This window comes from Anguilla rostrata, chromosome 1 (genome assembly GCF_018555375.3).
Source record: "Anguilla rostrata isolate EN2019 chromosome 1, ASM1855537v3, whole genome shotgun sequence".
NCBI classification, from domain to species: Eukaryota; Metazoa; Chordata; class Actinopteri; order Anguilliformes; family Anguillidae; genus Anguilla; species Anguilla rostrata.
Window position 1 is genome coordinate 81704135 of NC_057933.1, and position 14570 is coordinate 81718704.

Below are 14570 nucleotides of genomic sequence, written 5' to 3' on the forward strand. Positions count from 1 at the left end.
AATTTAACCCCTTAACGCACATGCCAAATCTTGCAAATCCTTGCCCATTTAGGGGGTACCCTATTTAAAGCTTTATAACTCCAGATGTGAACATCACAGAGACTTGAAAAATGGATTAAATGAAGCAAGGCATTTGTACAATTTACAATACAAACGCAGATTAGTTTATATTCATAATTTTGGAAGAAATCAAGTGCCACAAATGCAATTGTCTAGACAAAAAATCAAAAATGAATTTGCACTTTTTTTTAGTTTGCAATGAAATACTGAGAGATTGCATATATACAGCAGGTTAAACTATACATGTGCTGGATCAAGAACTTCTTGACCACAAGTTCATAAAACCTAAGGGTGGATATGTAGAACTACTATAGATGTATGAAGCAAAAACTAAGCAGTGTACCCAGCATCTCCAAATCTATCCAAAATGTCTAAATTATGCATTGCTGTGAATCACAACATATTCACGTATTTCACTACAAATCAACTGTTTTGGCTCAAGAAAATCACTGTTGTATCATTTTCAAGTCGGAATTACAAGCTTTCAGTCAGTACAGTGGTCTAAAATATCTAGGGGTCCAGAAACATATCCAAAATTAAATAAAATGCTTTTTGTCCATTACAAAGCATATAAATGAGGCCCTTATGAAGTTTTAAGATGGAACGTTGCTATCAGGTTAAAAAATAATGCAAAAATATTGTCACACAATGTGGTACAGTACCTAAATGTGCAATAATTAACTCTAGTATGCATTTCTATACTCTGTACTCTCGTATGTTTTCTTGTATGGGGATGGGACGATCTGAAAACAATTTTCAACCGTCCACCACGTTTTGGCAATGTTCCAACTCTAACGTCATCACTGTTGCATGCTTCACAAAAACTATTACAATACTAACTAACGCTTACACTACAGTGTGAAATATCCACATTATATAATACCACTAACCTATTTAAAGATACTCAATTTCAAAAATAACGTATATAACCAAAGTATTTTGAGCAGTAATACTTACATAAAAATGATGAAATCTTATCTATGTTCAGTAGACGGAGACAGTGTTAATGATACTGTTCTATCCGCTCCTGTCTTACACCAGAAAACTATGTCAGCTAGGTCGATCAGCAAACATATGGCTTAGCTATGCTCAGAAGTCCTCAATAATAATAGTATTTTCCAAGAAACTTCAAAAAATCGTTGACAAGTTTTCGTTAGCAGCGTCTTTGTTTTACTGCTACCACGTGAATGCGCAATTGAATGTGATAAGAAAATTTCCGGTTACGCTGACCTATAAAACGCTATTCCAAAAGCAGAATTAGACAAGTTATAGGCCTACATCGTTAGAAAGCTTATACTCTCACCTACTGAATAAATGAATTGTAAATCAAGTCAGACTGTACTAAAAAGGGCGACGACGCCGTAAACAACAGGTGTGGTATTACGCACAGATATTTTGGAAGGTACCCAGGCATCACACATGTGCCTATATTTCCCAAACGGATTGTCCAAGACAATATATGACCACTCAGTCTCAAAAGGGACATCTCTACACGTAAAACCAACGGTAAGGTTTTATATTTATTCAATATTTAGTCAAAGATATTGACTGTAAAATGACATGGTATCATTTTTAAAAACCTTTTCTTGTTTATTTCGTTATTCAGTGAGCAGCGTTTTCACTGCTGTATAGGCATATCTTAGGGCTATTGTCGAGTTTATCTTGTTGCAATGACGGAATACGATTTTTTAGTGGTGAAAGAAAATTTTTATGAATGCCAAGATAGACAATATTGTCCATTATGCCAAGGGTGGGGGGGTGTTTTCTAGATGAGACTTCAGGGAGGGGGTGCGTGTTAAATGAACGACCAGAGCGACAATGGAGGGGCTGCGAAACTCCGTACTCGGCATAGTTGTCGTGTATCGTCTACTAATGAAACTAAAACAACGCGTTTCTGTTTTTAACTCACACTTTGGTTTCAGTAGCACCGAATGTCTGACTTTAGTCATCTCGGCACGCCGGCCTGCCGACCACTAGGGGCTTTGCGCTAATAATACTACCTTTACAAACAATATCTTGAAGAGATGAAACTATGTATGAGCCCTAATTTATAATAGTATAAGTATAAAATATGAGTATCAGAACTATTACTAATTCATTATTAATTATTACGGTTTCCCACTTTTAGACCACAAAGAGAGTATAACTGTAGATATATGGGACATATATATTTGTTTTTAAAACAGTAAAAAGTCAATAAATCTTTCAAACTAATGCTATAACCAGCAAACACCTATCATGCACAGTGAGTGTGTCATTTCTGTAGCCACTGCTCACAGAAAGCTCAGGTGAGTGTCTGACCTCTGGTTACATTACCTCAATGGATCCAAACTCAACGGTCTCATAGTGGAAGTGGGCACAGTCAACAAGCTTGGGGAAGTGGCCTTTCACAATGGACAACCTGAAATGAAACAAAAATCAGTTCGGAGAAAAGGGGGTGGGGGGGGGTGGGGACTGTTTTGCTGCTGGGCCCATCCATGTCACAGCTGTACTACTGGACAGCTGCTCCAGGATTAAGCGAATCAGAGTGAGCAGCCGTGATCAGGTGACTCGGCTGTGAGCAGCGAGTTGGATCAAAGCAGCGAGGAGCAGCAGGAGCCTCCTCCCGCCCCTGAAGAGCACACATCCCACCATGCAACACTGGTCCCCTCACTGAGGAGACAAGGATGTGAAACTGGCACACTTCCTGTTTATCAAGAAGTGCGCCTGTGTGTGTGTGTGTGTATGTGAGAGCGTCTTCACACAGGCACACACACACACATATGCACATGCACACAAACACACAAACACGCACGCATGCACGCACACACAAGCGCACACACGTACACATACACAGACACACGCACGCATGCACGCACGCACGCACACACACGCACCCACACATGCGCACGTGCACACTCACACTCAGACACACACTCACAATCACACTCAGACACACACACACACACTGCCGCAGTCGCTGTGGAGTCAACATGTCAGGAGCGCAAGGACAATCCCTCCGACCCAAACCCAGCCTCCCCGGGTGATCGACTGATGCTGCGGCCAATCGTGCGCCGCCCTGCAAACTCGCTGGCCAATCAGGACAGGATACCAGCCCGCTGGGGCGTCTCAGCAGGGTGAGCTGCCTGCCAGCCCACATACCGGCAATTTAACGCAACGCCAAATAATTTTTTATCAGTGCGTGTCAGGCATCAAGAAAGGAGCAGTGCTCGGCTGAACTGCCTCATGAGAAGTTAAGGGCTCCAGAGCAGCGAGGACACTGCTCCACAAAACAGCGTGTTCCTCAGGACCGAATGTAAAATCGAACCCCTCAGGACCGGCGCATCACACCCACCCACGCGGTCCCAGCGGAGAGAGGAGACCGCTTAAAATGAGTTCAAGGTTGTCCTCTCATTTCAGCACATCGCATTAAGACCCGCAGAATTACTGCTAATTATCTCAAAAAGCAGAGCTCGACTTCTATACTGTTCGAAAAAAAAAAACTTTCTACTTTGTGTTGCTGATCAAAAGGCCGGTCCGACTGCCTTTTCTCCTCAACATTCATCCAAAATGGCGACCTTTCTCCGTGAATCAACACGTGGACCACAGCTTTGTGGCGTGAGCATGTTCTGTTTAGTTTGTGTTTACTTCCCAGTCCCCAGGTTTGACCTGTGGACCCCACCCGTGACGGACAGCGCAGGGGTCACAGGGGTCACCGTGCGTGAAGGCTGCGTTCCAAAATACGAGGACCCTGCATGAAACCATGTACGGGGGGGCGGGGGGGGACTGTCTCCCATGGGAATTAATGTAAAATTAAAGGGGTTACATTCCAAAGTGTAGTCCCCTGTCCTCCGGGGGCAGATAAGAAGCCGTCTGATACCCCAGGAATGGACGGGGGAAAGGAGCGAGGTTCAAACCCTGCACCTGAAGCCGCACGGCGAACAGAGCCCCAGCCTGAGCTCCCGATGCCGCACGCTGTACCCAACACACGCCCGCACACACAGCTGCGTTCTCACCGCAAGCCGCATCACTTACTTTAATTACGCCGGGTAGCCTAGCCGAGGTTTTGCACATTAAACAGAGCCTAATTATTCTAAAACACTCCTTCTCTCTCTCTCTATAGGTACTTTCCCAGTCCTCCCTTGACACTTTAAACAACAGTAATTACTGTATTCTCAAACACTTTTTAATATTTTTTTTATGATTGCACCTTGACACATTGAACAGCCATTCATAATTATTCTTATACACTTTCTCTCCTGCCGTGTGTTTCTTCCACTCACGAACTCAGCCGATTTCACTAATGACTTCTACTTCCCGGCTGAAGAATTGCACTAATTAGCAAATCCAGGTGATTGGAACAAAACGCTGGGGAGGGCTTTTAGTTTACGAACCTGGGTTTTCCACCTCTGCTGCCCACAGACGCTGTGTCTACTGACTGAACCACTGACTGCACTGCCCTGCTGTACACACACACACACACACGCACACGCACACACACACACACACACACACACACACGCACGCACACAGGCACACACACACGCACGCACACGTGCACACACGCGCACACGCGCACACACGCACACCCTCGTACGCGCACATCCACACCCCTGCGGCAGGCTCACCGTTTGGTCATTTTCCCCTTCAGGTTGGCAGTGGTGCCCACTGACCGGGTGGTGGGCTCCCCGGAACTGTCCAGATTATCGGTGCTCCGAGCCTGGGGGGGGGGGGGTAGGGGGGGGGCAGAGAGGAGAGGAGAGAGGGAACGTTACGGACCTGGTGTGGAATACTGAGGGATCCCGCTCCCAAAATCTGGATTACAGGCCTGGCAACTACACAGGACGGCACTGGGGACCGACCCCTCCAGGACAACCATCGGCAGGAAGCCGGCCAAGAAACAGGAAGTTCACGTCAGTAAATCTAAATGTGTAGGCAGGGGGGAGGGTGATGGACTACCCATCATGCAATTGAACAAGCTATCCCCTGCTCAACCTCCAGGGAGTTGAGTTTCATTTCCTTACTCACCAGTCGGTTTAACCATGAAACAGATCTGCAGTGCGTACACGGTGTTGTACTCCTGTTTGGCAAGTAGGTCAGAACGTGCTAAGGCTCCTTCTGAAAATCAGAGGTGATTCTATCTCCCAGAATCAGCACTTTGAGGCCAAAGGGGGCCATGTGCACGGTGACTGCATAGCGGTAGTGAATCGGGGTCAATCGTACAGACAACAGCTGATTTGCTTAACAGTACAGCATAAATCACAACCGGCAAAAAACAAACAAAAACAAAAAAAGGAATGCTTGGCACGATAAGATTGGCAGGTATCGACATTGCAGTTGAACACAAAGCACAAAGTGACTCTGCCACCATACAGAAGGCTGCCCCGAAGACCTCTTCCCGCCAGTACTTACTCTGTTTAGGTTTCCCTGCGGACGCAAAGTTGGGAGCCGGGCGGCGCGGCGGGTTTGAGGACAGCGAGGGGAGCGGACGCCTGGCGTGCGGACTGTGTTGGCACAACTCACCGCCCTGTCGGCCGGAGCCCTCATGGGGAGGAGCTCTAGTTTTTTTTTTTCCGCGTAAACACCCTGGCGGCTGTGCGTCGCGGGGTCAGCCCGCGGGGGGGTCTGCCCGTGGTCGGGGGGGGTTGGGTGACGGATGACCGAGGCCAGCCCTGTGTATGCTGCGCTCGGAGTCGAGGCTCTCCATCAACTTAGAGGGGGTGGGGGGAATCAATAAAAATCTATGTAAATCAATAACAGGAAGTGACATCACTGACAGCGGAGAGCTGCCGTTAAAGGAGGAGCCGCTAAATGGATGGAGAGCCCCGCCTCCTGTGTGTGGCTCAGTCCCGCCGGAGTTTGATTGACTGCAGCCTGTTTAAAATCACAGCACATAAAACAGACACCCCCCTCCCCCCCCCCCTCCCAAACGGCCCTAGGACTTACCGGCAATGCCAGCTGCTTCAACAAGGGAAAGTTACCTTAAGAAACGGCCAACATGGTGATAAACATGCTCTTCCAGAGGAGACACGCACACTGACACACACACACACACACACACACAAGCTCACACACACACACACACACACACACACACACACACACACACACCAAGCCTGCAAACACACACACACGCACACTGACACACACACACACAACCGCACAAGCTGCAACCAACACACACGCACAATGTACACGCACTGCAACTAACCCATACACACACACACACAAAGCACTTGCACCAACACACTGACACACACACAACACAGACATACAATCCACATCACACAAGCTCAACACACACACACATACACAGACACATACACACACCCAAATGCACACATACTCACATACTCACACACACACACACACAGGTGTACACACTGCCATGTTTGTAATTGGATGGTTTCCCCTGCAGAACCACCCCCCTCCCCGGTCCCGCCCCTTCCTCCCACCGCTTCACCTGATTGGTGGATGGCCAAACCCAGGCCCACTAACAGCCCCAGCTCTGACAGGCAGTCTGCTACGAGCTCACACAGCAGAGACCAGGAGTCTACAGGGCAATCCCCCCGGCCCACCATCCCAGCACAGTGTTTCCAGGGAACCCCATGTTCTCCTCTTTCGCACCCTTCCACGCCCCTGCTCATCCGCAGGGCTGCAAAGCTTCCCATCCCTCCCGTCTGAGAACCCACGCCCGGCTGCGGACACGTGCCCCCTCCGCACCCGTTTCCCTGAGGTGTGTGCGTGCGTTGGGGCGGAGCTGTGCCGGCGTAACGGTGGTTCTGCACGCCGGGCTCGTGACCTCAAGGCTGCGGGTTCGATTCTCAGGTGGGACACAGCCGTGCTACGCTTGAGTAAGGTGCTCAGCCCGCACTGCTTCAGCATAACATCCAGCTGTATAAACGGACATTACGTAAAAGAAGGAGAGAGCTGTGCAAATGGCTCTGGATAGGACGGTGCGCTAGCTGCCCGTAGCGTAACGTCCTGTACGCTACTGTGGAGCACCAGGGTGATGCCCTGATCCTGCACTTAACTGGCGGATACGGCAAACAAAACAAAAAGAAGTTTAAAAACTTGGTGGCTTGGACAGCGGTTTGGACGAGGCGCGGTTTGCCGACTCAGCAGAACACTCCTCCCGAAGACGAACGGACACGAGAGGAGGACAGACGGACGAACAGGCGACAAACGGAACCCTTCAGCGGCAGAGGGGAACGCGCTCGGAGTCATCGAGCCCGCATTTCGGAAAAAAAATAACGACTAATAGGACTTGGTGTGCGTCTCATTGACCCCGTCCTGCCCCTGACACTGGGCCATTCACAGAGCCAGAAAGGACAGGCTGTCTGTCTGTCGCCTAACCCTAACCCTAACCCTAACCCTGACACTGGGGCCATTCACAGAGCCAGAAAGGACAGGCTGTCTGTCTGTCTGTCGCCTAACGCTAACCTACCCTAACCGACCTAACCTCTACAACCTAACCTACCCCTCACTCTTTCACAGGAGAGCTGGCGATTTCCCACCGTTTCCCAAAGGCCGGAGGGAAATCACCCAAGTGAACATGTGTCCCGAAATCTATTCAGAATCATCTCTAGGTTATTACACAGCTCAGCGATGCTGTTATTGGTCATTCGGCTGTCCGTAAACACCGGTCCCATCTGCTGGATTACGAGGTACTGGAACGTAACCGACCGAACACGAGCCTGATCTCAGCCGCATTCGTTTCGTCCGCGATGAAAAATTTAAGCGCGCCTGTTATCAGGACAGCCGCGGGTTTTCGTTGCCGTCCACATCCAGCGCAACTGAAGCACCGCGGTTACAATATCGCGCGCGGGACGGAAACCACGCAACCAGGAACAGGGTTATCGCCCCGGGCAACCAGGAACAGGGTTATCGCCCCGGGCAACCAGGAACAGGGTTATCGCCCCGGGCAACCAGGAACAGGGTTATCGCCACGGGCAACCAGGAACAGGGTTATCGCCGCGGAGAGCAAACACGGCGCCACGCAAATGTGCAGCCGGCCCGCTCGCCGGGGCGCACGCTCGGCAAACACGCCGCCACGCCTCGCCGCTCCAGCACCTGGCAACCCCTGGCGCGGTCGGGTGGGCGGGGCCGGGAGCAGGAAGCGAGGTATGTGTGGACTGGCTGAGGCACTTTCAGCAAGACTCCTTCCAACTTCTAACTACCTATAATACCTATCTATCTATCTATCTATCTAACTACCTATGATACCTAACTACCTATCTATCTACTTATCTAACTACCTATAATACCTATCCACCTATCTATCTACCTAATTAACTACCTATAATACCTATCTACCTATCATTTACCTAACTACCTATAATGCCTATCTACCCATATATCTATCCATCCGTTGATCTACTCATCCCTCTATCTACCTGAACAGACTTCTGCTATTTGATGTGATTCCGGCATCTGCAGTCAGAGTGATGAAACACAGCCGGTCATCGGAGGAGGGGGGGCGGGGCAGAATGGAAACGCTGCTGGACAATGCCCCCCCCCCCCCTGCCCCGCCCCAGCCCTCGCGGGGTAACCTCACACCCGTTCTCTGCGGCAGGTTCGTGTTTCTGAGCAGGTGGCGGGATAAAGGCGCCTGAAAGCTGATCCTGCAACGGCCGTGCGTCGGAAAACAGCGCTTCCTGGGGCCCGCCCCCCTCGCCGCCCGCCCACCAATCCCCCCCTGCTCGCTCGCCTGCCTGCCCACCAACCCCCCAACGACGCTCCCCGCCCCCCCACGACACTCCCCGCCCCCCCCTCGATGCTCCCCGCCCGCCCACCAACCCCCCCCCCCACAACGCTCTCCGCCCACTGACCGGCTCCCTGAAACACACCAACCGCCAATTATGGCCTCCCGCAGCTTTCCGCCAACTCCATCCATCGCTTTACTTCCCCGCTCTGGCTCTCCCTTTCGCTCGTTCTCTCTCCTCTCTCTCTCTCTCTCTCAATCTCCCGATACCTTCGCCATCCTCCTCTTCCTCAACATCTCGTCGTTCCTCTCCGGGCCGTCCCTCCCTCAGACGCTGGGGCAATGGGTCGGCGGGCGAGGCGCCATCGGAGCCGCTAGCCTGTCCCGTCCGTCGTCGCCTGTGTTAGCCATTATTCCCCTGCTCTACGGCTCCGACAGCTCTAACAGCCGGGTGCATCGCTGCTCACCTGCAGACAGGTAAGCAATACCCTACCTGCTCTCACACACACACACACACACACACTGAATATTTCAGCAGCTGAACACTGATCTGAGCCCTGGCCCAGAGCCAGCTCTCTCTCTCTCGCAGTCAGCTGCTCTCTCTCTCTCTCTCTCTCGCAGTCAGCTGCTCTCTCTCTCGGGCAGTCAGCTGCTCTCTGTCCGACCAAGAGACCCCAGGCGTACGGACAAGGCTGGCCGTTCACACCATTACCGTGACAACAGGCCACACCAGCGACGCTCTCTCACTGTGAGCACTTCAAAGCCCAGACCAACAGGCATCAGAGACAAAACACACCAATTACACCCCTGTGGCATGTAAACAGCTCTGTCACATTTACAAAAACATCGGTTTAAACCAAGGCAGGCCACACACTAATATTTTTTCCAAGTTGAAAATTTTAGGAACGCACTAATGCATCCCAATTGTGCACCTAAATTATTTTTCCAGGTAGCAAACATCAATTTTTGGGAGCAAATTCTGCTAAAATAGGAGCATGGCAGAGCCCTGCAAGTGGGAGCCGTGGAACCATCAATAAAGAAATAGTTTAAAACGCTCCGCTGGAACAAACAAAAACAACACGCTAGCTAGCCTATATATCAGCATGTGTGTTAGCCACGTCTAGCTAGCCCATATATCAGCATGTGTGTTAGCCACGTCTAGCTAGCCTATATATCAGCATGTGTGTTAGCCACGTCTAGCTAGCCTATATATCAGCATGTGTGTTAGCCACGTCTAGCTAGCCCATATATCAGCATGTGTGTTAGCCATGTCTAGCTAGCCTATATATCAGCATGTGTGTTAGCTACGTCACGCTAGCCCATATATCAGCATGTGTGTTAGCCACGTCTAGCTAGCCTATATATCAGCATGTGTGTTAGCCACGTCTAGCTAGCCTATATATCAGCATGTGTGTTAGCCACGTCTAGCTAGTCTATATATCAGCATGTGTGTTAGCCACGTCTAGCTAGCCCATATATCAGCATGTGTGTTAGCCACGTCTAGCTAGCCTACATATCAGCATGTGTGTTAGCCACGTCTAGCTAGCCTATATATCAGCATGTGTGTTAGCCATGTCTAGCTAGCCCATATATCAGCATGTGTGTTAGCACTCTAGCTAGCATATATCAGCATGTGTGTTAGCCACTCTAGCTAGCATATATCAGCATGTGTGTTAGCCACGTCTAGCTAGCCATATATCAGCATGTGTGTTAGCCACGTCAGCTAGCCACATATCAGCATGTGTGTTAGCCACGTCCAGCTAGCCCATATATCAGCATGTGTGTTAGCCACGTCTAGCTAGCCCATATATCAGCATGTGTGTTAGCCACGTCTAGCTAGCCCATATATCAGCATGTGTGTTAGCCACGTCTAGCTAGCCTATATATCAGCATGTGTGTTAGCCACGTCTAGCTAGCCTATATATCAGCATGTGTGTTAGCCACGTCTAGCTAGCCTATATATCAGCATGTGTGTTAGCCACGTCTAGCTAGCCTATATATCAACCGGTGTTTTAGCCTCGTCAAGCTTAATTAATAGCATGTCTGTTAGCAATCTCTAATAAGTCCGTAGTTGCCAACATGTGCATTAACCACCTCTAGCTAGTCCATAACTCCAAGAATGCCAATTAGCTATGCTTAGTTTGCACAAAGTTACCAGCATGTCTGTTAGCCACATCCAGCCAGGCCGTTGGTAAGTGTGATCTTTAGGCATTCCCAGCCAGCCCATAGTTACCAACATGTCTGTTAGCCACATCCAGCCAGGCCGTTGGTAAGTGTGATCTTTAGGCATTCCCAGCCAGCCCAAGTTACCAACATGTCTGTTAGGCACATCCAGCCAGGCCGTTGGTAAGTGTGATCTTTAGGCATTCCCAGCCAGCCCATAGTTACCAACAAGTCTGTTAGCTAAGGCTAATCCATGCATAGTTATCAGCTTGTCCCTTAGCCACACCTAGACAAACCGCATCTACCAGTGTATTGTTTAGCCATGCCTGTCCAGTCCACATTAAACACTCAGACACTGTGACAGGGAGGACAGCCGGGATTGCACACAAAACACCAACACACATCACACCAACACACAAAACACCAACACAATACATGCATCCGTACACAAAGAAAACACACATGCATGTGTACACACAAGCACAGATACACACATGCGTGCACAGACACACATGCGCGCACACACACACTCACACATACATATACATGCAGGCACGCTTGTACGAACACACACACACACACACACACACATATGCAGGCACGATTGTACGAACACACACATGCACGCATGTGTACATATACACACACACACACACACACACCCACACACACACATGCAGCCACGCTTATACAAACACACACACACACACGCGGGCGCAGATACACACACGCACACACACAGAACAGGAACACACACAGGGGAGAAAAGGACACTTACCAGACATATCTGTCAGGCTCACTGCTCGCCAAAACATGGCGCATTTCCGAACCCACTCGGGCCCTGACACTTGGAGAACGGGAGAGAGGGAAAAGGAAGGCGGTTTAAATGACCTCTGACCCGGAAACGCCTTTCAGACACCGAGCACAGCACCCTGAGAGGCCTCCTCTGCACCACAACAAACGCCTTTCAGACACCGAGCACAGCGACCTGAGAGGCCTCCTCTGCACCGCAACAAACGCCTTTCAGACACTGAGCACAGCACCCTGAGAGGCCTCCTCTGCACCGCAACAAACGCCTTTCAGACACTGAGCACAGCACCCTGAGAGGCCTCCTCTGCACCGCAACAAACGCCTTTCAGACACCGAGCACAGCGACTGAGAGCCTCCCGCACGCAACAAGCTTTCAGACATGAGCACAGCACCTGAGGCTCCTCTGCACCGCAACAACGCCTTCGACACTGAGCACAGCACCCTGAGAGGCCCCTCTGCACGCAACAACGCTTTCAGACATGAGCACAGCACCTGAGAGCTCTCTGCACCGCAACAAACGCCTTTAGACACGACACAGCGACCTAGAGGCCTCTCTGCACCCCAACACCTAACACGCACAGCCCTAACACGTACGGCCTAAACACGTCAACACGGGCAAACGCCAGGGGGAATCGGTCCGTGTTCATAACACGCAGCTTCTGTGTGAACAGGGGGAATCGGTTTGTGTTTATAACACGCAGCTCCTGTGTGAACAGGGGGAATCGGCTGGTGTTTATAACACGCAGCTCCTGTGTGAACATGACGGGGAATCGGTTCGTGTTATAACAGCAGTCCTGGTGAACAGGGGGAATCGGTTCGTGTTCATAACACGCAGCTCCTGTGTGAACAGGGGGAATCGGCTCGTGTTATAACACGCAGCTCTGTGTGAACAGGGGATTGGTTCGTGTTTATAACACGCAGCTCCTGTGTGAACAGGGGGAATCGGTTCGTGTTTATAACACGCAGCTCCTGTGTGAACAGGGGGAATCGGTTCGTGTTTATAACACGCAGCTCCTGTGTGAACAGGGGGAATCGGTTCGTGTTTATAACACGCAGCTCCTGTGTGAACAGGGGGAATCGGTTCGTGTTATAACACGCAGCTCTGTGTGAACAGGGGAATCGCTGTGTTAACACGCAGTCCGGTGAACAGGGGGAATCGGTTCGTGTTTATAACACGCAGCTCCTGTGTGAACAGGGGGAATCGGTTCGTGTTTATAACACGCAGCTTCCTGTGTGAACAGGGGGAATCGGCTCGTGTTTATAACACGCAGCTCCTGGAACAGGGGATCGGTCGTGTTTATAACACGCAGCTCCTGTGTGAACAGGGGGAATCGGTTCGTGTTTATAACACGCAGCTCCTGTGTGAACAGGGGGAATCGGCTCGTGTTTATAACACGCAGCTCCTGTGTGAACATGATGGGGAATCGGTTCGTGTTTATAACTCAGCTTCTATGTGAACAGGGGGAATCGGCTGGTGTTTATAACTCGCAGCTTCGCATGTCACTTAAAACCTGTGACAGTACGACTGCCACACAGTAAGCAGGACTGAGACCTGCCAGTGTGTGCATTTGTGAGCATTTGTGTGTGTGCGTGTGTGCGTTTGTGTGTGCGTGTTTGTGTGAAGGGGGGACTTTTACAGAGAAGCGGCAGAGTTCATGGCCTCAGAGAAAAGGGGTTTCCCAGCATGAAGAAAGATGAAATGAAATGACCCAGATGCTCGGAAAAAAAAAAACGAGCCTGCACACCCACCACGCTGGACCACAGCGGGACCGCAACAAAGCCTGGATACTTTAACCTGTTAAGGTCGGAGACCATAAATGCCATTAGAACGTTCTAAAGCCAGCATCCTAATGCTGATGTCACAGTCACTACTGGTGCCTGAAAGCAGTGGAGTTCCAGAACACTGACTTGGAATACTGAGAAGACATTACAAAAAAAACCCCCACTCTTCCAAGGGTTTACAGCCACTGGCCACATCTGAGCTCCAAGCAACAGCGAAGCAACGCTGGCTGTAAGGCTGGCCTGGGCGAGAGGGGACAGAAGGCGAGCGCTCTGGGAGGGGGAAAGGTGCAGGGACTTTCAGTAAACAAAGCGAAAAGGCGAGGCAGGTGGGGGGGGGGGGGGCAGTCTGTCGACTTTCGCTCTTCACATGAGCTTGTGTTGTTGGGAGGAAGCACTTTCCCCACAGCGAAACCAGGCGCTCACGAGTCCACAAAGAGGAAAAAAAACAAACAAAAAAAAGTCCCAAAAATTTCAGGCACGCCCTACTGGACACAGCAGCGTAGAGGGGAGCCAAACCAGCCCCAGCACTGCTGACCACACAAGCAGCGCTTAAACAATTGCAGGCGTCCCGACCTCAACCCAGGGGCTCCCCTGTGTGCGATGACCATGATTGCAATTCCTGAAGCGTCACCAGCTGCTAATTGCTTTTCATTAGATACGTTTAACGTCTAATGAGGAACGATGTACCCTCCTCCTGACGAGACGCTCCCGTTACAAATAATGAATATTACATATCTGCTGCAGGACTTTTAATCAGTCTCTTAATGGCTCCATTTCCTGTGACGCGCAGGGGAAAACGATTCAATCCGGAAGGCGTTTCCATTTTAAGACAGATCTGTCGGCACAGGTAGAGCTGAAACCCTGATCTGAAAGTGTGGGCGCCTGGCGGTCAAAACTAAACCGTTTCTGGAAAGTGCAGAACTGAAAGGAAATGGAAACAAGGTAAAAGCTGCACTGGGCAAAAATCTGCGCCAAATCATGCAAATTATGAAAATATTAACAACATGGTGAATTCATTAAGAGGCTGTTCAGAGCGGAAACAGGGATCTTCTATGGGGGGGGGGGGGGGAAG

General features: G+C 50.2%; 1 protein-coding gene across 6 annotated transcripts in view; it reads right to left on the bottom strand.

Moving 5' to 3' along the window:
- Nucleotides 1–14570, bottom strand: part of arhgap33 (Rho GTPase activating protein 33) — a 67298-nt gene that overhangs the window by 33634 nt on the left and 19094 nt on the right. For 2 of the 6 annotated variants that reach the window (XM_064305169.1, XM_064305177.1), the window contains exons 2-5: nucleotides 11685–11753; nucleotides 5986–6020; nucleotides 4668–4759; nucleotides 2377–2461 (exon numbers count right to left, since the gene is read on the bottom strand). In XM_064305169.1, the coding sequence (XP_064161239.1) occupies nucleotides 2377–2461; nucleotides 4668–4759; nucleotides 5986–6020; nucleotides 11685–11753 (281 nt within the window). The remainder of the gene's footprint in view (nucleotides 1–2376; nucleotides 2462–4667; nucleotides 4760–5985; nucleotides 6021–11684; nucleotides 11754–14570) is intronic. The other 4 variants (XM_064305204.1, XM_064305213.1, XM_064305195.1 and 1 more) reach the window with 2 other exon arrangements.